The sequence below is a fragment of the Rhinopithecus roxellana genome, chromosome 21 (assembly GCF_007565055.1).
Source record: "Rhinopithecus roxellana isolate Shanxi Qingling chromosome 21, ASM756505v1, whole genome shotgun sequence".
In the NCBI taxonomy this organism is placed as follows: domain Eukaryota; kingdom Metazoa; phylum Chordata; class Mammalia; order Primates; family Cercopithecidae; genus Rhinopithecus; species Rhinopithecus roxellana.
The window spans coordinates 34,282,081-34,305,362 of NC_044569.1; the positions used below are offsets into that span (position 1 = coordinate 34,282,081).

The following is a 23,282-nucleotide window of genomic DNA, read 5'->3' on the forward strand; positions in this document are numbered from 1 at the left end:
GGAGGGGGCGTGGAGGGGGCGTGGAGGGGGCGTGGAGGGGGGCGTGGAGGGGGGCGTGGAGGGGGCGTGGCGATGTCTGCCCTCCAGACAAGGCGGGGTTGGTGGCCTGGGCGACAGCGGGGCGGGCCCGCGCCGGGGGTCGTGGCCGGGGCACGTGGTGCGGAACCGGCGCCGCGCTTTCTGCTGGTAAGAGGGCCTTGCCTAGTGGGCCTCCCTTCCCAGGTGGGTCTTCCTGATGGACCTTCCTTCCCGGGTGGGCACCCTCAGCGGAGAACGGGGTGGGCGGGGAGGACCCCGGGCAGCGGCGAGAGTCACGCCTCATTCGTGGGGGAGCGTGGGGCGCCCGGCCGCAGCCACGCGGAAACAATGGTGTCCGGGCTGTGCCCTAGCGCGCGGTCGGGGGCGGAGGCCCGTGACGGCCATGGCCCCGGGGCCTCTCGCACCTCCGGAGGCCCGGGGCCCCGCTCACCCGGGCCACTCATGTCCCAGCAGCGCCGAGCGCGTCCCCGGTCCGCAGGGACAAGCTGGGCGGCGCACTTGGCCTGAGCCTGCGTGGCCCTCCCTGGTGGAGTCGAGTGGAACGACCCTGGTTGCAGATGGGGTTGCAGGGAGCCGAGCGCTGGTCAGTCCACTCCCCTCCTCAGGGGCCTGCTGAGAATTCCAGCCTTTCTCCAAGGGATCCCTTTCCTGAAGACCTAGGGTGGGGGGTGTGGCGGGACAGACGCGCCCCAGGTTCAGAGGGCCCTGGACAGGGTCCCTAGCTCCCACTAGCATTTGAGGCTGCGTTTATGTAGGAGGAAGCATCTGAGGGGAGACAAAATTCCCATGCCAGCTTGATGATCTGGGGCAGGTGTCTCATTCAGTTGGCTTCAGTTTCCTCATCTGTGAAACAGAAACAATATTTGGTCCGCCTGACCAATGTCCTTGAGACCTTCGTCCTCACAGACAGGGCCACAAAACTACCCCTCCCCACCGCCTACCAAGGTCAGATTCCGTAGATCATCCAAGCGTAGACTGCATAAAGCGGCGGAGAACCCGAGGCCTGCTACCGATGCCTTCCTTGTCCCTAATGTTTGCAGGCAGGAGTGGAGAAAGAGAATTCACATTGTGTTTAGGGATCAAGTTCTAGCTTGGGCAGACTGGTGATTTTTTTTATTGGTTCTTATACAGACATGAAGGTGTGATTCAGTTATTTCTGTTATATATGCCTTCAATTATCAAGGAACAGGGACTGAGATTCTCAGAACTAGAAGACTCATTTGTGTGTACTACTGATGGTTCCAGGTGCCACAGCAATTTCTCCTTCCCTCCACCAGTCTCAACATTCAAATCATGTTACTCCCTTACTCCCTTGCCAGGCACAGTGGCTCATGTCTGTAACCTCGGCACTTTGGGAGACCGAGGCGGACAGATCGCTTGAGCCCAGGAGTTCGAGACCAGCCTGAGTAACATGAGGAAACCCCGTCTCTACAAAAAATTACAAAAATTAGCTGTGTGTGATGGTGCGCGCCTGTAGTCCCAGTTACTTGAGGCAGGAGGATCATTTGAGCCTGGGAGATGGAGATTGCAGTGAGCCAAGATTGCACCAGTGCACTCCAGCCTGGGTAACAGAATGACACCCTGTCTCGATAAATAAAGTTACTCCTTATGAACTTTAGGTTTTTAGAGGGGAGTGAGGTGTCATTTAAAAGGATAATGCTTGCTTTTGCTCGATCCAGCATACTGTTTTTACCTCAATTAGTGGTGTTCTCCAGAGCATATAAAAATGCTTCCATTTAATGGCTTTGTAACGGGGGGAGGTGAAACAGGGGTAACCCAGAAGTGTGAGTGGGAGGAGAAACTGGAACCTGGCCTAACCTGGTTTGACTGGATGAGTGATTAGCAGGAGTTGCTTTTTAGCCCATCTCTGATGGTAGAACAATCTGATCTCTGTTTCCTCGCTTTTAGTGAAAGTTGTAACTTAGATAATTACAGTCATATGTTGCTTAAGGATGGGGACACATTCCGAGAAAGTGCATCGTTAGGCGATTCGTTGTTGTGTGCACATCTTGAGCTGCACTCACACAAACCTGGACGGTACAGCCTTCTACATACCTAGGCTATGTGGTGCAGCCTGTTGTTCCTAGGCTGCAAACCCATACCTGTTCCTTTACTGGATACTGTAAGCAGTTGTAACACAGTGGTAGGTATTTGTGTATCTAAACATATCTAGACAGAAAATGAATTTTTTAGATTATAATGGAATTATTTTCCATTATAATCTTTTGGGACCACTGCCGTTGTTGATGGAAATGTTATGTGGCACGTGACTATATTTTTGAGTGACTTTAGCTATAATGCCATTGGTTAATTTGACTACAAGAGCATAATATTAATGAGAATGTACCACAGTGAGCTTGGGATTTGTGGCATTTAATAACCAGGAACTCATGAAAATCACCACATGTAGCATATTGTCCTGCTAAATAGGATTTCTTTTAATGTGAACAGGTAGCTTCCCTGCGTACATTTTTGGCAACAGGTGGACGACAATTTGATGTATTAACACTGATAAACGCCTCTCCGGCGTGCTCATGGGCTCTGTCTTACTTGAGGCTCCTCCAAATGAGTGCCTCAGCGGAGAGATCCGAGCTGGCTGGGAAGTATGTAGCTCTTCCATGCTCTGTGTCTGGTGTTTGAAGAGGAGGAAGAGAACACTTGAGAAGGCAGTGGGTGGATCTCCCACCCATATAGAAATCACATTTGCAACTTGCAGTGCCCTACGATTTCATCACCCTGCACAGCAACGGCCACTTGTGAACAGTTGCCACGCTTGGTGTCACGGTGGATAAAGTGACCTCTCTGCCGAGAAATCTCTTTGAAATCCTATACCGAGAAAACAATGCTCTTTACCTGAAGCATGTCAATGCACAGGCATTTGTCTGGCATGTAGACACGGGGCTATAGTAGGGTCCTGTCACTCCGCAGCTGTGATTCCAAGGCACTTCATGGCCCCACAGTCTTGAATTTGCTCAGTACAGCTGGGTGCTTTCTTCTGCGGAAAGCCAATTATAAAAGTCCCAATACCAGAATCATTTTTACATTGTATTCATTCCGACTTCTAAAAAGAGTCTGATGACGTGTTTTCACCTGTATCTGTGAGTGGGGCGGAAGTTGCTGGGCGTCACACATTGAAGGGGGGTGAGAGCATGTGTCCTGGAGCCTGTGTGGCCTCTTGGTCAGGTGCTTGTGGAGGTTTAGCTGTTACCCTTTGGCTGTTTCTGGACTAAGATCATCAACTTTCTTAAACTGACTTTGGTTTTCCTTGGGCTCTGTCGTCTGTGTTGTGGGTTTGTGGTGGTGGACACAGGATGTGACATTCTTGCTGAGATCCCTGAAGTGACTATATCCTCTGGGATAACAGAAAGTGGAACTTACCTTTGGGCTTTAAGAGTATAAAAATTTTTATTAAAGTGCCGGTGAAACGAAAAGTGCCTGCTTTTAGTTTTCACCGTATTTTCTTCAACTCAGGCCCTCCCTCTGTTACCTGTCATCTGACATGGAATTTTGTGTAACTTTCCTTCCAAGTAAAGGAGGGAAGATTAGCCCCAGCCTCTAACTGGTTCCCAGAGCTTTTGTCTCTGAAGCTGCAGTCACTTCCTGGAGCATTTGTGGCTAAGGGTGTTGCAGTGCTGGCTGGGAGGGTGGGGCAACACTTTACAATTCTGAACAATTGCTTTCTGGGCAGGTTGCCGGTCAGTGCCTACTAGAGACAGGACTGACCAGTTGCTCTTCCTTCCAAGAACCTTCAAGATCTGTGGACTGGGCTTTGGTTGAAAGATGGCGGCCCTCACGACCCTGTTTAAGTACATTGATGAAAATCAGGATCGCTACATTAAGGTAAGGGAATATTCATTAAAATCTGATATTCACTAAAATCCCTATTCATTAAAATCTGATTTAATACCATGGGGTCCAGAGAAACTGTCAAGAGCTAATATGAATTATGCCATTTAAATCCAGAGTTAGAAGATCTGCCTAGAGATCTGTTCCATTAGCTTCTTACTACAGTGTAGGTTACACTTTTGGTTTTTGACAAAGTGTTAATATATGTTTCTAAGAATAGCAAATCTAATTGAAATTTTTGTTTCATCTCCATCAACAATTTCTTGTGATAATTACAGATTAAATAGGTTGCATTAAGTATATTCTAAGTAATTCAATAATGTTATATATAAATCTGTTTCTTGATGTTAACTTAGAGCATTATGCTGTAAACGTATTCTTCGTAGACACATTACAGATGAAATCTTTAGAATTCTCATTCTGAAAATTATGCTTTAGAAAATTTGGCCATTGTCAGGATGATAAATAAGCTAATTTGGACTGTGGCAACATTGGGTATTTTCTGTATCTTTCAGTTGTAATTTAGTTAGATTCAGATAGAAACTTATTTGTGGAACCTGGTACATTTTACATTTACTTCCTCCTTAATCGTTAAAAATAAACCATCTGACATTTTTCTTTTGTACTCTAGTTCTTGGTACAGGGTTAGTACAAACAGTTTTTAAAATCTTAAACCCAAAGCACATGTGATGGGTCTGTCCTATTTCCAGTCAGCCTATTCAAATGCAGCAGCCACAGAGGGTCAGACAACCACGTGTGCCTAGAACATGGCAACATTATGGAAGCCTTTTCTCCCTCAGGGACACCTTTTCAGAATCCTTGGTTGCTTGTTGTCCACAAACAGAAACTCGCAAAATGGGTAGCTATCCAGAGTGTGTCCGCGTGGCCCGAGAAGAGAGGCGAAATCAGGAGGATGATGGAGGTTGCTGCCGCAGATGTTAAGCAGTTGGGTGGCTCTGTGGAACTGGTGGATATCGGAAAACAAAAGGTAGGAGTCAGCATTCTTTGCAGTGCAGGACCACAAACAGATTCTGCCTGAGGGGTTGACAAGACTCCACAAGTTCTTAAAATATCTTTCGCTTCAAATACTCCAGGCATCTTTAAAACAAAAAAGGAAGGGCCCGATTTGGATGGTAAGTCCTGTACGTGACTGCTTCAGTTGTACTGGGGCAAAGGTTTTGTGGCACTCAGCATTTTTCTCCAGGAAGGAGAACTGCTGACAGTTACTCAAGACTAAGTTAATGTAATAGTCCTTCTTAGAGAATGGCTGAGATTCCCGTCCCAGTGATCCATAGCTTTCAAACTAGGAAGTTACACTTTATTCATGTCCGTTTAAAAATGATAAAGACTCCTCCCAACTCCCAGCTCCCCCCCCCACACACAGTGCTGCATCCCTGAGCCTTTTTTTCTTTCTTTTTTTTTTTTTTTTGAGACAGAGTCTCCTTTTGTCGCCCAGGCTGGAGTGCAGTGGTGTGATCTCGGCTCACTGCAACCTCCGCTTCCCAGGTTCAAGCGATTCTCCTGCTTCAGCCTCCTGAGTAGCTGGGATTACAGGCGTGCGCCACCACACCCAGCTAATTTTTATATTTTTTTATAGAGACGAGGTTTTGCCACTTTGGCCAGGCTGGTCTCAAACTCCTGACCTCAGGTGATCCGCCTGCCTCGGCCTCCCAAAATGCTGGATGCCAGGTGTGAGCCACTTTTTCATAACAGATATTTTGTGTGCGGGTCGGTTGCTTTTCATTGCAGGATTCTGACAGGTAAGAATGGTTTGTTTTCTTCCTAAATGAACAGTCTCACTTTGTGGTACAGTAAGTACTCACATCATCCACAGGTTCTTAGAAACTGCAGCTTTAAGCAAGACAGCATACAACAACAGGTCATTGAATAAGGTAATTTTGTTCACTTAAAGTCACAGTTTCTAGAAGCCTATCCATGAAGTTGAGTGAGGACTTACTAGGTGTGTGTATGTGTGTGTGTGTGTGTGTGTGTGTGTATACATACACACATATATATATATGTGTATATATATTTTTTTTTGTCGGGACGGGGGTTTCCAGGCTGGTCTCAAACTTCTAGTCTCCAGTGGTTTACCTGCCTTGGCATCCCAAATTGTCACGCCACCATGCCTGGCCTCTTACTGTATATTATTTCACTAGTTTATTTCAAATGATTTCAGCCTTGTGTTAATTGCATGTTTCATGCCATGTATTTTCAAAGTTGGTAATATTCTTTTGTATTCTTTGATCTAATTGCAAGCTTAGGCTTATCTGGGTCCTTCGGCCTGATGATTGGGTGTCAAGCTGAAATCACAGCCCTGGAAGCTTAGGTGTGGCCGTTCAGTTCAGCGTGTTTGTTTCGTCAGAGGGAGAGAGTGGAGGCCAGGCAGCTGTGTCCATGGGAGCCCACGGGAGGCTCATGCAGAGCAGGCGCACGCCCAGGCCTCCCGATTCCCCAGGCAGGGCTGTTCATATGAGGTTTTCTTCTGAAAACAAATCTGAGAATTGACTGAAGGTATATTATAGCTTCCCACCAATTTCCCCCCGTCTTTGGGAGAATAAACCAAGCTTCTTCATGTTGTTTCTTTTGAGGGTCAGACTCACCTTGCTCCCTTTCCTTTCTTTTTTCCTAATATATTGAAAAATCTGGGTGAGGTAAATCATTTTTAGGAGTTGTTTCATTACAATAGTTATATTTACTTCATTGATCACTGACATTGCTGTACAGTTCTTAAGAAAGGGCCTTTCATAAAAAGCTAAATTACTGTTATACTATTTTGAATTACATAACACTGAGTTTTATGAAGGAATTGAAAGATTTCATCACTGGTGGAAACCTTCTGCAGAGATGCTCGTGGCTGAGGGGTGACCCCACATCTTCTCTTCTCTTCTCTTCCCGCATGCCCGGGTGGCAGAGGTGGTCTGTTTTTCAGAGTGATGATGACTTGATTCAAGGGTGAAGGTGGAGGTGTGTGTTCTCCTGTGTCAGTGCAGAAGTCGGAGTCTTTTCAGGCTGATGAAGGAAAGGTGATGTTTGGCATTTCAGAACAATGTTACCTATGGGCCCAAGCAGTTTCTCAGAAAATGCTGAAGTATTTCAGAGGAGCCCTACTGAGCAGGAATTTATTTAGAGAAAATCTGTGGTCCTTTGAAAATCATTATTCTGCTCAGGCAAGCTGAGGGCCAGCTGGGACTGCCAAGGCCATGGGTCCCCTGGGACCAGAGCAGGGAGATTTCAGCAACAATTCTTTGTCCCTGGTGGCTACAGGCTGTCCTGGTGAGAACTAAAGCACAGACACAGCCACAGTGCCACTGGGACAAATGATGGGCATCAGGCCATACGCCAAACACGCAGCCACAGTGCCGCTGGGACAAATGAGGGCATCAGGCCATACACTGCACACATAGCCACAGTGCCGCTGGGACAGGGGGCATCAGGCCATACGCCAAACACGCAGCCACAGTGCTGCTGGGACAAATGAGGGCGCCAGGCTACATGCTGCACACTGGCAGCCATCAGGTTACAGGAGTTACTGAAATTACTGGGAACACAAATCCTGGATCCCACAAGAATCCCAGCCACCTGCCCAGTTCCCTAAAGAGCTTGCACACTTAGAGCTGGGGGCCCTGCAGTTTGGAGGGGACACTTTTCTCAGCCCATCACCAGCACTGTCCTGATCCAGTTGTCATTTCCGTGACGGCTCATTTTACCTCTTAATTGCAAACTGTTAATTTAACTTCAGTATCACTTTAGTTTGTGTGTTGTGTCTGTCTGTTAATACCTGTTTTCATGACCAGTATTTTCTAGTAACTAGACTGAAAAATATGGATGTCATGTTTTAGTATGAACAGTCTCTTCCTCCTACAGCTAAAACCATCCCCTGCCACCTGCCTGTGGCCCTCTGTGATGAGCGGGGGGTGTCTTCGTGCTGGAATATAGGCACTGGTGAGGAGCTGTGTGGCCACAGGAGTTTTGCTCAGCCTGAGTAGGTCTAAAGTAAAAGGCGGAGACCATTGACCTGATGTGAAAATTGGAAAAGCCCTAGATTGCTTTGCCTCCATTTAGATGCAGGGGCGGGCTGGGATGCCTGTCCCGTCCTCCATTCCTATGGGATTGTGGAACACTGGTAGTGCCTTTGGGACAAAGCTCAGAAGGCATACCAGCTACCACTAACTTTTTAGAATGGCTAAATGTGAATTTAGATATAGTTTTTTTTTTTTTCTTTTTTTTTTTTTTTTTTTTTTTTTTTTTTTTTTTTTTTGAGGCGGAGTCTCGCTCTGTCGCCCGGACTGGAGTGCAGTGGCCAGATCTCAGCTCACTGCAAGCTCCGCCTCCCGGGTTTACGCCATTCTCCTGCCTCAGCCTCCCGAGCAGCTGGGACTACAGGCGCCCGCCACCTCGCCCGGCTAGTTTTTTTGTATTTTTAGTAGAGACGGGGTTTCACCGTGTTAGCCAGGATGGTCTCGATCTCCTGACCTCGTGATCCGCCCGTCTCGGCCTCCCAAAGTGCTGGGATTACAGGCTTGAGCCACCGCGCCCGGCCTTTTATTCTTTATATCTTGGTTTATGGCCTCTTCCATGCATAATTGTAATCTATGCACAGAATTTCAAAAATAGCTCTTCTGATTTTAGATTATAGTTGATTTTAACCATCATTTCAGAAAATAATAAACTAAGTTGCATCCCGAACTCAGCCTGCGTGTTTTGTTATATAAAAGTCAAAGAAACATCAGTCTTTAAGAATTTACCAAATCCAGCCGGGTGCAGTGGCTCATGCTTGTCATTCTAGCACTTTGGGAAGCTGAGGTGGGTGGTTTGCCTGAGCTCAGGAATTCGAGACCACCGTGAGGGCAACATAGTGAAACCCTGTCTCTACTAAAATACAAAAAATTAGCCAGGCATGGTGGCCGGCACCGGTAATCCCAGCTACTTGGGCAGCTGAGACCCTAAGAATTGCTTGAGCCTGAGAGGCAGAGGTTGCGGTGAGCTGGGATCACGCCACTGCACTCCAGCCTGCGTGACAGAGCAAGATTCTGTCTCAAAAAAAAAAAAAAAAAAAAAAAAAAAATTACCGAACTGCCTGCAACTGGCAAACATGATTCTGTACCTGTGCTCTGGAGTACAAGAAAGTCAGAAAGTAAATCTTCATTAGTGACTCCATTGAACAGTGTGCTCTTAAACGCTACAATAGAGGTTGGTTGATAAGGACAGATAAGGAAGCTCAAAGTCTTTAAATAATCTCCACCTTAAGTACTGCATTTCTTAAACAAAGGCTGTCCTTGGTTCCTTTCCTCTCCATGCTCAGCTCCCTGATGGCTCGGAGATCCCGCTCCCTCCTATTCTGCTCGGCAGGCTGGGCTCCGACCCACAGAAGAAGACCGTGTGCATTTACGGGCACCTGGACGTGCAGCCTGCAGCCCTGGAGGACGGCTGGGACAGCGAGCCCTTCACCCTGGTGGAGCGAGACGGTGAGCCCATGCATGCCCAGAGGAAAAGCACTGACTTTTGGAAAGTCACTGCTAGTCCGTTTTTCTGTTTCCAGTACAGATTGTTTTTATTTTATTTTATTTATTTTATTACTTTTTTAAAATCTTTTTTTTTTGAGACAGAGTCTCACTCTGTAGCTCAGGCTGGAGTGCAATGGCAAGATCTCAATTCACTGCAAGCTCCACCTCCCCGGGGGTCAAGCGATTCTCCTGCCTCAGCCTCCCCAGTAGCTGGGATTACGGGTGCCCACCACCACACCCAGCTAATTTTTTTATTTTTAGTAGAGACGGGATTTCACCATGCTGGCCAGGCTGGTCTCGAACTCCTGACCTCAAGTGGCCCCCCCCACCTCAGCCTCCCAGAGTGCTGGGATTTACAGGTGTGAGCCACCACGCCAGGCACAGACTGTTTTTAATATAAGCTAGAAATGGAGGTTTCTCACATGTGCCTCTGTCGCTGAACTTCCAGAAAGGCTGCCTTTTCGTGTGCAAACGAGCACCCCATGGCTGGGGTCTACCAGGCTTCCTCTACTGCTGACGCTTTTTCTTAGAATGCACATTTGGAATCAAGGCAGGGCCATCCTGAAAAGCCTGTCCCCTTGTCCCCCTCCCCTGCCCTTACCGACAGCTGCTTGTGCAGTATCTGTTAGTGGCCTCCCTCACCCCAGCTGCCTCGGTAGGGGTGGCGATGTTCCTGTTATTCACCGAGTGCTTCCGTGTGCCGGGCACCTGCAGGCCTTTCGAGGCCCGTGCTGTGAGGGACCCCGCAGACCGGCCTCTCTTTTCTTCCTGCTCCTTCTGGTGGAAAGGCCTTCTGCTTTCATTTCCACATGTGCCTGCATGGGAGTCTTTGACCAGATGAGGAATCCTCCCGCCCTGGTGCTAGGCCCCTCTGGGCTGAATTCCAGACTCTTCTCTTCGAAGCCCTTCCAAGTGTTTCATTGCATCTGTGTTCAAACCTTCCCTGGCCCAGTGTCAGTTGTGTTCATTATTGTGCAAAATTGAAAATGACTTTACTTAAAGCAACATTCCATGTCATTGTCCTTGTCATGGTGGATTGTAGGATTAACCCTCTCTGTGCACTTGGGTGCCCCTCGAGCATCAGACCCACAGGTCTGCTTGGCCATGCCCTCAAGTGTCAGACCCGCATGTCTGCTTGACTGTGCCCTCACTCCTGGACCTCGCTGTCTCTGAACAGAAGTCCTTGTCTTTGCTCCTTGTCTGCTGTCTTACAGTCTCCTGTGATGGCACCACCTCTGCCACCTGCACCGGGAACTGGTCCCCATCCCTACCAGGCTCTCCTTCGGGACCACTGCCCTTCCCACACTGAAAGCTCCCTGTCTCCCTCACCCACTCTGTGGCTGGGTCCTGCTCTCCATTTCTGGGCCTTCACAGTGCCACTCCCTTTCTGGGCTGCTCCCAGAGTGACCTCAACATGCCACTTCTCTTCTTGACTCCTCCTGGGGGACGCAGGATGGCACAGAGGGTCCCTCCCCTCGCCTGCCTTCTGCTGGCCCCTTCTCCCACCTGTATCCAGCCACACGGGACCACTTGCAGCCCCCAGGAGCGTATGCTGCTCAAAACTGCACCTGGGCACCTGCGTAGGTATCAGCCCTGTCACCACTGCCTCGTGCTCTGTGAGGCCTGCCTTCGACCATCCTCTTAGCCCTCCCTGTCCCAGCCTCAGTAGGCTCCTGACTGTCAAGGAACCTGGAAGAGCACCTGTACTGTGGTAAAGCTTCACTGCCAGCCGCCCGGCCTCCCTCTCCTTGTTGGGGAGCCTTGGAGAGTGGGGGCAGGTCACATTTGTCTGCAGCTCTGAGCCAGCACCGTGCCAGCCACTGCAGTTGTTCAGTGTTTGTCGTAGGGAAGAGGATTTTTTTTAGAAAAGCTTATATTTGACCTTCAGTTTTTGTGAAAAGTTGGGTTTCATTGGTCAAAGGAAATTCCCCAGGTGGTGATGACTTTCAGCCTCATACTGCCATGGGCTGGGTCATGCTGAGACAGCGGGACCTGGGAAGCAGGCTGAGCCCCGGGAGGTCAGGAGCTCCCCGCTGCTTCTGGTAAATGGGTTTTAATGAACTAAGCAGCTGGCTGCGACTTCCTGGAGTCAGATTGGAGGTCTCTGCCCTGACCTAGCGGGAAGCCGTGCCCCCATCTGACCACCGTGACCACGGTGGGAGAGGGAAGGGGGGACTTGGGAGCATCCACATGGCTTATCTCTTTGATGATGTCGAATTATCTGACAAATTTAACAATAGTGTTAGGTGGAGACTGGGGGCTTCTGATCTTGGAAGGGGAAGCCTTGCTTGGCTAAGGGGTTATCAGATGTGCACCTGAGACATGCTGCTTCTGGGTTCGTTGTAATCATCACTTCATGATTTTGTGGATTGCTGTTCTAGGCAAGCTGTATGGGAGAGGTTCAACTGATGATAAGGGCCCGGTGGCCGGCTGGATAAACGCCCTGGAAGCGTATCAGAAAACAGACCAGGTATGCCCCCACGCTGACTTCTGCCTGAGTCCTGGGTTCCATCTGAGCCATACAAAGACAGGCTCTCTGTTCACACAACAGCTTGTAAAGCTCACAGGAAAAGAGAAGACAAGCGTCCCCTAGCCCTTATCAGCACAAATGATGTTTCCAGCTTTCAGAAACATTCAAAGTTTAATTGTTTTACAGCTGCTTTAAGGTCACAATATTGGCAACTCAGCATGGTTTTTGCCACCGCATGAAATGTGACTTTTCCGTCCCTGACTTCAGTCTGTGAGTGTTGTCCCTTGCCAGAATGTAGTGCAGGCTTCATGACATCACACAGGCCCCTCACTCTCTCTGTGTGGTTTACGTCCTCCTAAAACTAAATTCTGATTTTTAAAACGTATTCTCTGGCTGGGTGCGGTGGCTCACACCTGCAATTCCTTTGGGAGGAATTCCTTTGGGAGGCTGAGGTGGGTGGATTATTTGAGGTCAGGAGTTCAAGACCAGCCTGGCCAACATGGTGACATCACGTCTCTACTCAAAATACAAAATGAGCCGGGCATGGTGGTGGGCACCTGGAATCCCAGCTCCCTGGAGGCTGAGGCAAGAAAATCACTTGAACCAGGGAGGCAGAGGTTGCAGTGAACCAAGATCATGCCACTGCACTCCAGCCTGGGTGACAGAGCGAGACTCTGTCTCAAAAAAGAAAAAAAGCATTCTCCTACCTGTGAAATACCGGCTCATTGTTCAAAGTTTGCTAAAAAACAGACAAGTAGAAAGAAAAATACTTGCCTAGAATCCAAAGACAATTAATATTTTGAAATTTACCAAGATTTTCTGTTGCTTTTTGCCTAGTTGTGATCATGCTGTATAGACATCTTTGCATGTTGCTTTTTATCTTGTATCATGATGAAATAAGAATAAGATAAGCATTTTTGTCAAAACATGGAATGTTAGGTCTGAAACGGGTCTCAGCCCTGCTGGTCCAGGGGATTACTTTACATGGTGGGGAAGTGACACCCAGAACCACCTGGCCTGGCGCGGCCAAGCCTGCATGCTGGGCGGGAACTAGGAAGCCGCTCCAACCTCTGGCCCCGTGGAGCCCTCAGCCTCAGCTGCAGTGCAGGCACCTCGGGCACTGGGGCAACCAAGGGTGACAGGTGGCTGTGCACGGGCAGAGGTCCTGTGGAAGATTTCACGTGAAGGGCAGAAGAGGAGGGGGAGGCAGGGGAGGAAGCACATCCATGAACAGGGCTGTCCGGGGGCAGCTTGGGCGGTCTTGAACTAGGACTCAGTAGCTTTGAGTCCTCATTTAGGACCTGCAGTTCTTTAGCCTGCCTGGCCTTTGGCAAATCACCAGCTTCATGCACAACCTCATTTTTCACCTTTGGGTTTTGGGGTGAGAGTCGGGCGAGCACCTGTGAAGCCACAATGATCCAGATACACGGCACGGTGCGCACGTTCCCATCGGCCTCCTCAGGGAGAACAGCGCTTCTGTGCCTGGGAGCAGCGAAGGTCTCACAGGAGGACCCACCACTCCTCGTGTTGGTGGCTCCGCTGGTATAATCAGGACTTGTGTGCTGTTCTTCGTGTCGTGGCCCTTATTGCAGAGGGAGCGGCACGGGCTTTCCTGGAAGCTCCCCTCGGTCATGTGGGGTGGCTCCAGAGAGCCCCACCTTGAGAGACTGGACAGGTCCAAGTGGTCTGGAGCCACAGTGGCCTGGCAGTGCCTGGGGAGGGGATGACGACAGGTGCACACAGAGGCCCATGTGGTCAGTCTGGAGAATGCCAGAGATGTGAAATATGTAATCCTGAGTGTGGTTTCTAGAAGGAAGTTTCACAAAGCTGAATATCCATTCTTGCTGTTCTCTTCTCACAGGAGATTCCTGTCAACGTCCGATTCTGCCTTGAAGGCATGGAGGAGTCAGGCTCCGAGGGCCTAGATGAGCTGATTTTCGCCCAGAAAGACACATTCTTTAAGGATGTGGACTATGTCTGCATTTCTGACAATTACTGGCTGGGAAAGAAGAAACCCTGCATCACCTATGGCCTCAGGGGCATTTGCTACTTTTTCATCGAGGTACAGTGGCAAGCTCTACGGCTTCACTTTTTTCTAACCCCTGAGTCTCCTGGTTCTTCCAAGCCCAAAGTAGGCAAGGACCCAGAAGTCAGGTGCGCAGGAAGGAGAAGCACAGGGCTCACTTAGTGCCCCAATTCCCAACTTCCATAAACCACCGTCATACTGCAGGGTGGACAGCAACACTTCCAGTGATCAGACGTTAACACACAGCAGCGTCAAGCTAGGACAGTGTGATTTGTAATGTCGCCTTGGAGCGGCTGAGAGGAGATTAAATGCTAGTTCATTTCAGGAGATGCAAACACATACAAAGCATTTTAGAAACACTTCCTTTTGAAGGTTGAAATATTGATATGTTAGCACTTAGGCTCCTTATCCCATGACTAAGTGACTGCACGGGATAAGGAGAAACTGAGGCCCGGTGCAGTGGCTCACGCCTCTAATCCCAGCACTTTGGGAGGCCGAGCCAGGTGGATCACTTGAGGTCAGGAGTTCAAAACAAGCCTGGCCAACATGGTGAAACCCCGTCTCTACTAAAAATACAAAAAGTTAGCTGGGTGTGGTGGCGGGTGCCTGTAATCCCAGCTACTTGGGAGGCTGAGGGAGGAGAATCGCTTGAACCCGGGAAGCGGAGGTTGCAGTGAGTGGAGATTGCACCATTGCACTCCAGCCTGAGCTACAGAGCGAGACTCCGTGTCAGAAAAAAAAAGAGAAACCGAGGCAGCACTGAGAGTGGGAAGGGCCAGGCCTGGCTGGATTCTGCCACTTACTGGCTGGTGGTCATCTCCCAATACCCCACAGGATGACTGTGGTGATTAAATTAGATCCTGTTTGCAGACGTCGTTTATAACCTGAACAGTGCTAGAAATCACTGCAGTTGCTGCCCTGAGCCCTCACTCTGAGCAAGGCACTGTTCTGGTTTTAAAAGTGGCCCCTTGTCACCCCCGGTGCTGGGAGGGGCACTGCGCCTCTTCCCATTTGCAGGCCAGGAGGCCGGGCACTTTGCAGGCAGCTGCCCTACGCTGGGTATGCGGCTGCTCAGTGCAAGGGCGAGGTCCGACCCCAGGTCTCAGGCTCCAGGCCCGTGGTGGGTCTCATTCATGTTGGGCTGCCTCTCAGCAGAGGTGCAGGGTCTTTGTTAAACTTCTAGCAAGGCTTTGAGTGGGAGGCAGATTGCCCTGTGGAATGCTTGTATCTGTGGCTAGTGTTACCATCTTATCTGTGATTGGCATATGCCACAGATAAGCTGTTTTTTTTTTTTGTTCCTGCCTAAGTTTTTAATTTGGGAAATGCTTTGCTTTGCTCCCTGAGGGAGCAAATTTTGATTTGGAAAATTGTCAGGCCTTGTAAATGCTCTTTGTTGATTTCACTGTCACATGATAAAAATAAGCTCCCACTAGGCAGCCAGATACAGTAGCCTTTGTTTCCGTGCAGGTGGAGTGCAGCAACAAAGACCTCCATTCCGGGGTGTATGGGGGCTCGGTGCACGAGGCCATGACTGATCTCATTTTGCTGATGGGTAAGTGTGGGATGGGCGTTCAGTCCGCAGTTTAGGGGAAAGTGGACGCGCATGACTTCCAGGCTGTCTGTCATCAGCACTGGGTGCATTTCAGCATTCCACACGAACCAACTTCTGTCTCGGTTCCAACTGTGCCTCTCCCTCCTCCCACTCACTTGTGCCTCTGAGAGGCCCCCTTGTTTTATTTTTGCCCCTGAAGCCCTCGTGTGCCTGTCACCACCTGGTGAAACCTTACCCTGCCTCCAGCACCCAACTCCGTCGCCCCCAGGTCCTGTCTGGCCAAGCCCCTTGCGCCAGATGGTGCTGTCCTTCCTTTAGACGTGGTCATTTGACATCTCTTGCAGGGCATGTGTTTGGGCCTGTCTTATGTGATAACTGTCCCCGTCCAGGTCCCCCGCCTGATCAGCTCGTTGAGACCAGGCATCCCATCATGCTATCCCTGGTGTCCTCCTGCTCTGAGGCCAAGCACAGCCCTCCCTTCCTGCAGCATCCACAAGCTCTCCATTCCTCCCCGCCAATGCCAGCTGCCCGTGTGACATCCACTCTGTGATGCCCACAGTTTACCCCCCTCAGCTCAGGAGCAGCACTTTTCTTGTGGAATGCGTATTTAAAAGGCACATGGGGCAGTGCGGCGGTTGTTAGAGTGGGGCTGTGTGAAGCCAGTCTGCTGATTTGTGTCGTGGTCCATGACCAAGGATAATTTCCTTTCCCCACGTGTTCCTCAGTCTTCTTACCTGAGAAATGGGAATGCCTAAGCTGCTCCCTCATTGGCTATTTGGCTGATTCCATCACTGGCTGTTCGGCTGATTACACCACTGGCTGTTCGGCTGATTACATCACTGGCAAAGCCTGAGGTCCCGGACGGTGCCTGACAGGCGACACGTGCATGGGACGCGTCCACGAGCATCATTCTGTGGAGCGTTGTGGCTACTCTTGGCCCCTCCCTCAGCCATGTGGCTGTGGGGCCTGAGCCGCCTCTCTCCCGAGCCCGGCTCCCTGGGGTCAGTGCAGGAAAGAGCAGCTCGCCTTGGCGCGGCCTCCCCTGAGTGCTGTAACCCTCTCCCACTTCCCTCAGGCTCTTTGGTGGACAAGAGGGGGAACATCCTGATCCCCGGCATTAACGAGGCTGTGGCCGCCGTCACGGAAGAGGAGCACAAGCTGTATGACGACATCGACTTTGACATAGAGGAGTTTGCCAAGGACGTGGGGGCGCAGATCCTCCTGCACAGCAACAAGGTGCTAATTCAGGCCTCGACCCTGCCACCTGCCCGGGCCACGCTGTGACACAGGTGTCCCCCAGGCCCTGTCACCTTCCCTGGCTCCAGGAGGTCTCCGAGGGAAGGAGCTGGAGTGTCCAGTGCACATGAGTCACCAAACAGTGGAGACACTCAGAAAGTAGGCTGTGACCAGGTTGCTGGTCGCTGGAATTTTTTAGTATCAAAATCCACTTTTGATTCCATCAGACCTGGAGAAGCATGCAGAGGGGACATGGGCTGGCTCCTGCTGGCAGCGGCTCTGCCATGTTTGTGTTTATAGAGTAACCTCCTTACCACTGGATCTAGGGATCATTTAAGCCACACCAGAGCCGAGTGCGAGGTGGAAACTGCCGAATGTTTACCTCACTGTTAGGGGAAAAGTGGGTCATGACTTTTCTCTAGGCTGTAAGTTTATGCGGTATGGAGGTAAGTTCTGCAGGCTATAGGGTTATGCGGTGCAGATGTAAGTTCTGCAGTCTGTAGGGTTATGTGGTATAGATGTAAGTTCTGCAGGCTGTAGGGTTTATGCAGTATAGATGGAAGTTCTTCAGGCTATAGGTTTATGTGGTATGGATGTAAGTTCTGCAGGCTGTAGATTTATGTGGTACAGATGTAAGTTCTGCAGGCTGTAGCATTATGCGGTATAGATATGAGTTTCTCAGGCTACAGGTTTATGTGGTATGGATGTAAGTTCTGCAGGCTGTAGGGTTTATGCAGTATAGATGTAAGTTCCTCAGGCTATAGGTTTATGCAGTATAGATGTAAGTTCTGCAGGCTGTGGGTTATGTGGTATAGATGTAAGTCCTGCAGGCTATAGGTTTATGTGGTATGGATGTTAAGTTCTGCAGGCTGTGGGTTTATGCGATACAGATGTAAGTTCTGTGCCATTGATTCAGCCAGCATCAGTTGAATCAAGCAACTCAGCCCTGGGACACAAGGGAAATAAGGCCCGGCTGGGCTCTTGAGTTTTGTCTCCCAGAGACAGACAGGCAAGGGCTCTGGAAGGATGTGCTAAGGGCCACACCAGGCAGTCCCAAAGGCTGTGCGCCTGCACGAGGAGAGGGTCATGGTGCTAGGAGCGGCTGAGGCTCATCAGAGGGTCCTGTCGGCCAGCAGAGGTGCAGGGCAAGGCTGGCGTGCCCAGTGAGCAGGAGCACAGACATATTGGCTGCTTGGAGACAGACGGGCAGTGGAGTGAGGCCTGGGACCAAGACCGACATGCTGGCCTGATGGCCTAGGCACGGCCGTGTCTTCCTAGGAGGTGGTGAACCCTGCCAGGCTTTGAGTTCATCGGTTCTCGCATAGGGAAGGATCATGGGTTGGGGTGTCGGAGCTGAGTCAGTGGAGCTGGGAGACCCATGAGGCTATTGCAGGCGTGGGAGCCTTGGCTGGCATCAGGGAGGAGCCTCTGGAATAGGAAGAGAAAGTTCCCACTGGCAATGACTGGACAGTGATGTCATGGACCGAGGGGTTGGGTGCAGGGAGGAGCGGGCCTGGGAGAAGGTGGGTCTGTTTCTCCTGCCCTGTCCCTCAGGCTCGTATTTGCTTCTGTGTATGGTGTTTTAGGGCCTCGTCTGTACCTCCCAGATAACATTGAGCTGTTTGGTTCGCAAACAGAAATCTACATATTCAGTGGCTAAGTCACTGAGGAACTTTCTGGAAGCCCCTTTGGGGGCACACCTACTCTCTTGACCCACCTTCTGCTGCAGGGATGTGGGGGGTGGGGGCAGGCAGGAAGGTCATGGTGTTGATGACACACTTGGGAAACAGGAGATGAAGTCTCTCCTGGTCTGAGGAGATGGCATCGTCGGTATTCACAGGCCTGTACCAGATTTGCTGGTCAGCCTGGCTGTCCTCTCTCGGTAGGAACGGGCTGCACACCTGTGTCCTGTGGGCCTGGGAGAGGCCTGCACACAGCCTGGGCTGCATCCCCTCTTCCTCCTCCTGGGAGAGGCCTGCACACAGCCTGGGCTGCATCCCCTCTTCCTCCTCCTGGGAGAGGCCTACACACAGTCTGGGCTGCATCCCCTCCTCCTCTTGGTGCCTCTGGCTCATCAAGAGCTCCAATATCTGTGGGACCTCGACACCCCCAGTTCTACAGGTGCTCAGTGGCCAGCGTGGCTCTCCTAGTTCTGCCAGGTGGACCTGAGCCACCCACACTGCAGTAAGAAGCAGTAAAATGCCTCACCTGAGGGTGTGCAGCCTGTCAGGGGCCTCCTTTGTGCTGAGTCACTCGCTGCAGCTCCAGAGTGCACCGGGGCAGGGTGCCTGCACCTGGACCTCCTGCCTATGGTTGTCGGGGTCCTGGGCCAGGGCCTGTCTCACACCGCTGATTTCCCAGACAACATTCCCAGCTCTTCAGTGAGCAGACAGGGCTGGCACCGAGTGCCTGAGGTGTCCCTGACCCTCTGATTTTTCTGCAGAAAGACATCCTCATGCACCGATGGCGGTACCCGTCTCTCTCCCTCCATGGCATCGAAGGCGCCTTCTCTGGGTCGGGGGCCAAGACGGTGATTCCCAGGAAGGTGGTTGGCAAGTTCTCCATCAGGCTCGTACCAAACATGACTCCTGAAGTCGTCAGCGAGCAGGCATGTGGGGCTGGGATGCAGGGCGGGGACCAAGAGCTGCTGTGTCCAGGCAGAGACTTGGGTAACAAAGGCTCTTACTAGGCAGACACCCAGGCCACGCATGGCCCCGCTTCCTGGCTCTGGCAAAATCAGTAATCATAACGACAGTCGTGATTCAGAAGCTAATGTAAGATAATGCATCACATGGAAGTGACCTTTGTTACTGATCTGGCCTTTGTTACTAAAGTCTGGCCTTTGACCTTACCTCAAGGCTCCAGGCCAAACACCAACGCTGGGCCAAGTGTGTTCTGGTCAGAGTCCCGGAGCCGCCCCTTACCGTGGTACCGTGTGGAGGGGACTCTGGTGGCTGGAGGTCAGCCCAGCTTCTGACTGCCCTGGTCCGCTGGGATTCATGGGGAGATGGAGTCACAGTCTTTCCACTGGGAACGGGAGCCTGGGGCTCGCCCTTCGTGCTGAACACTGAGGTCTTGTCACAAGGAGGAGTCCCCGGACAAGCGCCTGGCTCTATCCTGGGTCTGGATGCAATGTAGCCTGTGGTCATTTATTTTATGAAGTGCTTTCGGTCTGCTCAGGCTGCCACAATAAAGACCACAGACCGGGTGGCTTACGTGGCAGAAACGGATTTCTCACTGTGTCGGAGGTGGGTGAGTCCAGGACCAAGGTGCCGGCAGCTGTGGCATCTGACAAGGGTACCTCGCTTGTCCTCACATGGCGGAGGGCAGGCTTTCTGTATCTTCTTACTCAGGCTGCGTCCCACCCTTCTGGCCTCATTTAACCTTTGTCTAAATAAGGTTTAGAAAAAGAAAAAAAAAACATACTAAAGAAAAAAAGCCAGGCTTTTAATAATTCAAGTTAGTTTTATTCAGGCGTCTCACTGAGGACTGCGGATTGCAGCCTGGGGCCCAGGAGCAGCCTTCAAGAGGCCTGGCCAGCCTGCTCCAAGACAGCGGCTCAGCCCGCAGCTCATCTGCAGGCGGGGGAGCTTCGGTGCGTGCAGAATCACATCGCACCTGCTCAGATGTTACATTCCAGCCAGGCCACACTGAGCCTCAGTGTAAGAGCGCGTGTGGCCATAGGTCACAGAGGCGCAACCACTAATGCGGTCAGGCGCTATCTTGTGTGTGGGAAAAGGTAAGGACAGGGTCGTTTATCTGCTAAGGAATGCAGCGACTCGGGCAAGAGGCAGGGGTGGTGTGTGCTCCCCCGTTTTGTCTTCAAAGCATCTTTCCCGAGAGCTGCAGGTAGTGGCAGGGTGGAGCCTGTGAAATAGGCCGGCAAGCGGATCAGCGCACACGCAGTTTCTCACATTTGTGACTTTGTCTCACACCTTAGTTACTTCTGTTAAGTTCCCAGATGTAGTCACAATGAAGTTTAGGGCTTAAATATATGAATTCTGGGGGCACACGAACATTCTGTCCATAATATAAAGCAGGTCAGGGAAGATTGTTTTTATACTTAATTTAAATAGTTTCATCATTTGGAAGATCTTTGGAAAGAGTGAATTGCTTGATACTAAAACTTTGTCTTTTACTTTGAAATAACTGGGTTTTATTTTTTGATGAGAAGTCCCCTCTGTCTGGCCGGGCGCGGTGGCTCACGCTTGTAATCCCAGCACTTTGGGAGGCCGAGGCGGGTGGATCACGAGGTCAGGAGATTGAGGCCATGGTAAAACCCTGTCTCTACTAAAAATACAAAAAATTATCCGGGCGTGGTGGCGGCACCTGTAGTCCCAGCTACTCGGGAGGCTGAGGCAGGAGAATGGCGTGAACCCGGGAGGCGGAGCTTGCAGTGAGCCGAGACCGCACCACTGCACTCCAGCCTGGGCGATAGAAAGAGACTCCGTCTCAAAAAAAAAAAAAAAAAAAAAAACAGAAGTCCCCTCTTTCCTTACTCTCGTTACGTAGCTCGGTATTAAGCGACAGAAAATGAGACTCATTGTAGACTCAGCATAGACCCATTGCAGACCTGTCAGAGGCCAATTGTAGGCTCGCTGTAGACCCCGTTTTAGCAGACCCGTAGGTCACTAGCATTGGATCGAATGCCAAGCTTATAAAGCATCGTATGTCTGTCTTCTATTTGTGGTTTAGGTCACAAGCTACCTGACTAAGAAGTTTGCTGAACTGCACAGCCCCAACGAGTTCAAGGTGTACATGGGCCACGGTGGGAAGCCCTGGGTCACCGACTGCAGTCACCCTCATTACGTGGCTGGGAGAAGAGCCATGAAGACAGGTTGGACACTCCTTGTGGATGATGCTGGGCAGGGCCCCTCGCATGTCTGACAGGACTCTTACACCGCGTGGGCACGTAGCTGTGTCGGGGCACTGCTGTATCGTTGGGCACGTAGTTAAGTCAGCATGAGGACAGCCGGTGTGTGGGATGAGCCTGGGCCCCGGCAGACCTCGAGCATGGATTTGCTGTCCCCAGGGCCTCGCACGGGGTCTGACTGAGTGCAACTGAATAGTGGTCTGAGATAGATCCCCAACCTTGGGGCCCCAAAGCTCACCGTTTATTTTATTCCGTTTGCCCCAGTTTTTGGTGTTGAGGCAGACTTGACCAGGGAAGGCGGCAGTATTCCCGTGACCTTGACCTTTCAGGAGGCCACGGGCAAGAACATCATGCTGCTGCCTATGGGGTCAGCGGATGACGGAGCCCACTCCCAGAATGAAAAGCTCAACAGGTGAGGGTCCAGGGTGCGGCCCAGGTTGGCGTCTCCTGCACAGCGTCCCTCTCGTCCCTTCCCCTTCCCCTTCCCACCGTGTGCAGCTGCCAAGAGAAGCAGGTGGGGGCGATGGCCCGTGACCTGCCTTCCTGCGAAGCGGGAACTTCAGATGGGAGGCGGGACGAGGCCTTGCAGGAGCAGGTGCTAAAAACAAGGTTCATGCAGTGTTTTTCTGTGCACTTCCTCTACCCCTCTCTCCATTTCCTTTTTTTCCTGTTCATTTTCCTGTTTCCTTTTTGGGGAACTGCAGTGTCATTGCTAACTGCACATGTTGCTGCTCTGACACATCCCTGACTTGGGCAGACGTGATGGGGATTCTTCCCACAACAGGGCGGGTGCAGCCTCTGAGCCGGCCTTGGGAGCAGGAGGGGCCCAGCAGGCAGGGGTCTCAGGCAGTTCCGGGAGAGGCCTCTGGCCCCTAACATAGCTGAGGAGGGCAGAAGGCAAGAATGCATCCTGTGGTAACCAAGGCAGACGATCAGGGGCTAAGACAGAGACAGAGACCCTGCAGGAAGGAGGGAGGGGGAGACAGAGACCTGGCTGAGAGGACCGGAGGGGAGGCCTGGTCTTCAGAAACAAGTGGATAATGGGAGGAGCCCACGATCCAAGCTTGATATTCACTACCCAGGCACTAGGGGACCAGGATTGGTCTCTGGGCTGGGCAGTCAGACTGAAGCTGCACTTGAGAACTGGAGTGCTGAATTCTGAAGGCAAGCAATGCTCAGGGCCCCCAAGCTGCGCTGGGGGATGCTCCCCAGGAAGAAGGCAGCGTGTGTCTGGGCTCGAGAGGAGTCACCCCGCGCCTCGGTGTTGGCTCATGACACCAGCTGACACGACGATGTGTTCCTCTTTACCAGGCATAACTACATAGAGGGAACCAAGATGCTGGCCGCGTACCTCTATGAGGTCTCCCAGCTGAAGGACTAGGCCCGGCCTCCTGTGTGTCACCTCCGACGAGAAGGAATCCCGCCCTCACCCCACCCTTTTCCGACTCGCCCAGGGAAGTGAAGGTTCCCTCTTTCCTCTCCCTCTTGTCAGGTCATCTACGACTTCAGAGAACAGACACAAGTGCATCCAGCTGTCCATGGGTAGAGCTACCCGATGGGCTTATGAGTGACCTAGAGTGACAGCTGAGTCACCCTGGGTAAGTTCTCGGAGTGGTCAGGATGGCTTGACCTGCAGAAAATACCCAAGGTCCAAAAGCACAAGGTCTGCAGAAAGTTCTGGTTGTTGACTGGGCACCACAGTTCACACCTATAATCCCAGCACTTTGGGAGGC

At 51.2% G+C, this 23,282-nt stretch overlaps 1 protein-coding gene across 6 annotated transcripts in view; it reads left to right on the plus strand.

Moving 5' to 3' along the window:
- CNDP2 (carnosine dipeptidase 2) overlaps positions 1-22,990 on the plus strand; it is a 59,446-nt gene extending 36,456 nt beyond the window's left edge. Inside the window, exons 1-12 of one of the 6 annotated variants that reach the window (XM_010356706.2) lie at positions 51-222; positions 3,728-3,879; positions 4,730-4,873; positions 9,191-9,353; positions 11,774-11,862; positions 13,724-13,924; positions 15,356-15,440; positions 16,516-16,676; positions 19,120-19,284; positions 21,372-21,513; positions 21,814-21,961; positions 22,861-22,990. In XM_010356706.2, coding sequence (XP_010355008.1) covers positions 3,820-3,879; positions 4,730-4,873; positions 9,191-9,353; positions 11,774-11,862; positions 13,724-13,924; positions 15,356-15,440; positions 16,516-16,676; positions 19,120-19,284; positions 21,372-21,513; positions 21,814-21,961; positions 22,861-22,930 — 1,428 coding nt within the window. In that variant the 5' untranslated portion in view covers positions 51-222; positions 3,728-3,819 and the 3' untranslated portion in view covers positions 22,931-22,990. Of the gene's footprint in view, positions 1-50; positions 223-3,222; positions 3,235-3,727; positions 3,880-4,729; positions 4,874-9,190; positions 9,354-11,773; positions 11,863-13,723; positions 13,925-15,355; positions 15,441-16,515; positions 16,677-19,119; positions 19,285-21,371; positions 21,514-21,813; positions 21,962-22,860 lie in introns of those variants that run through there. The other 5 variants (XM_030925709.1, XM_030925708.1, XM_030925710.1 and 2 more) reach the window with 5 other exon arrangements.
- The last annotated feature ends 292 nt before the right edge of the window (positions 22,991-23,282 follow it).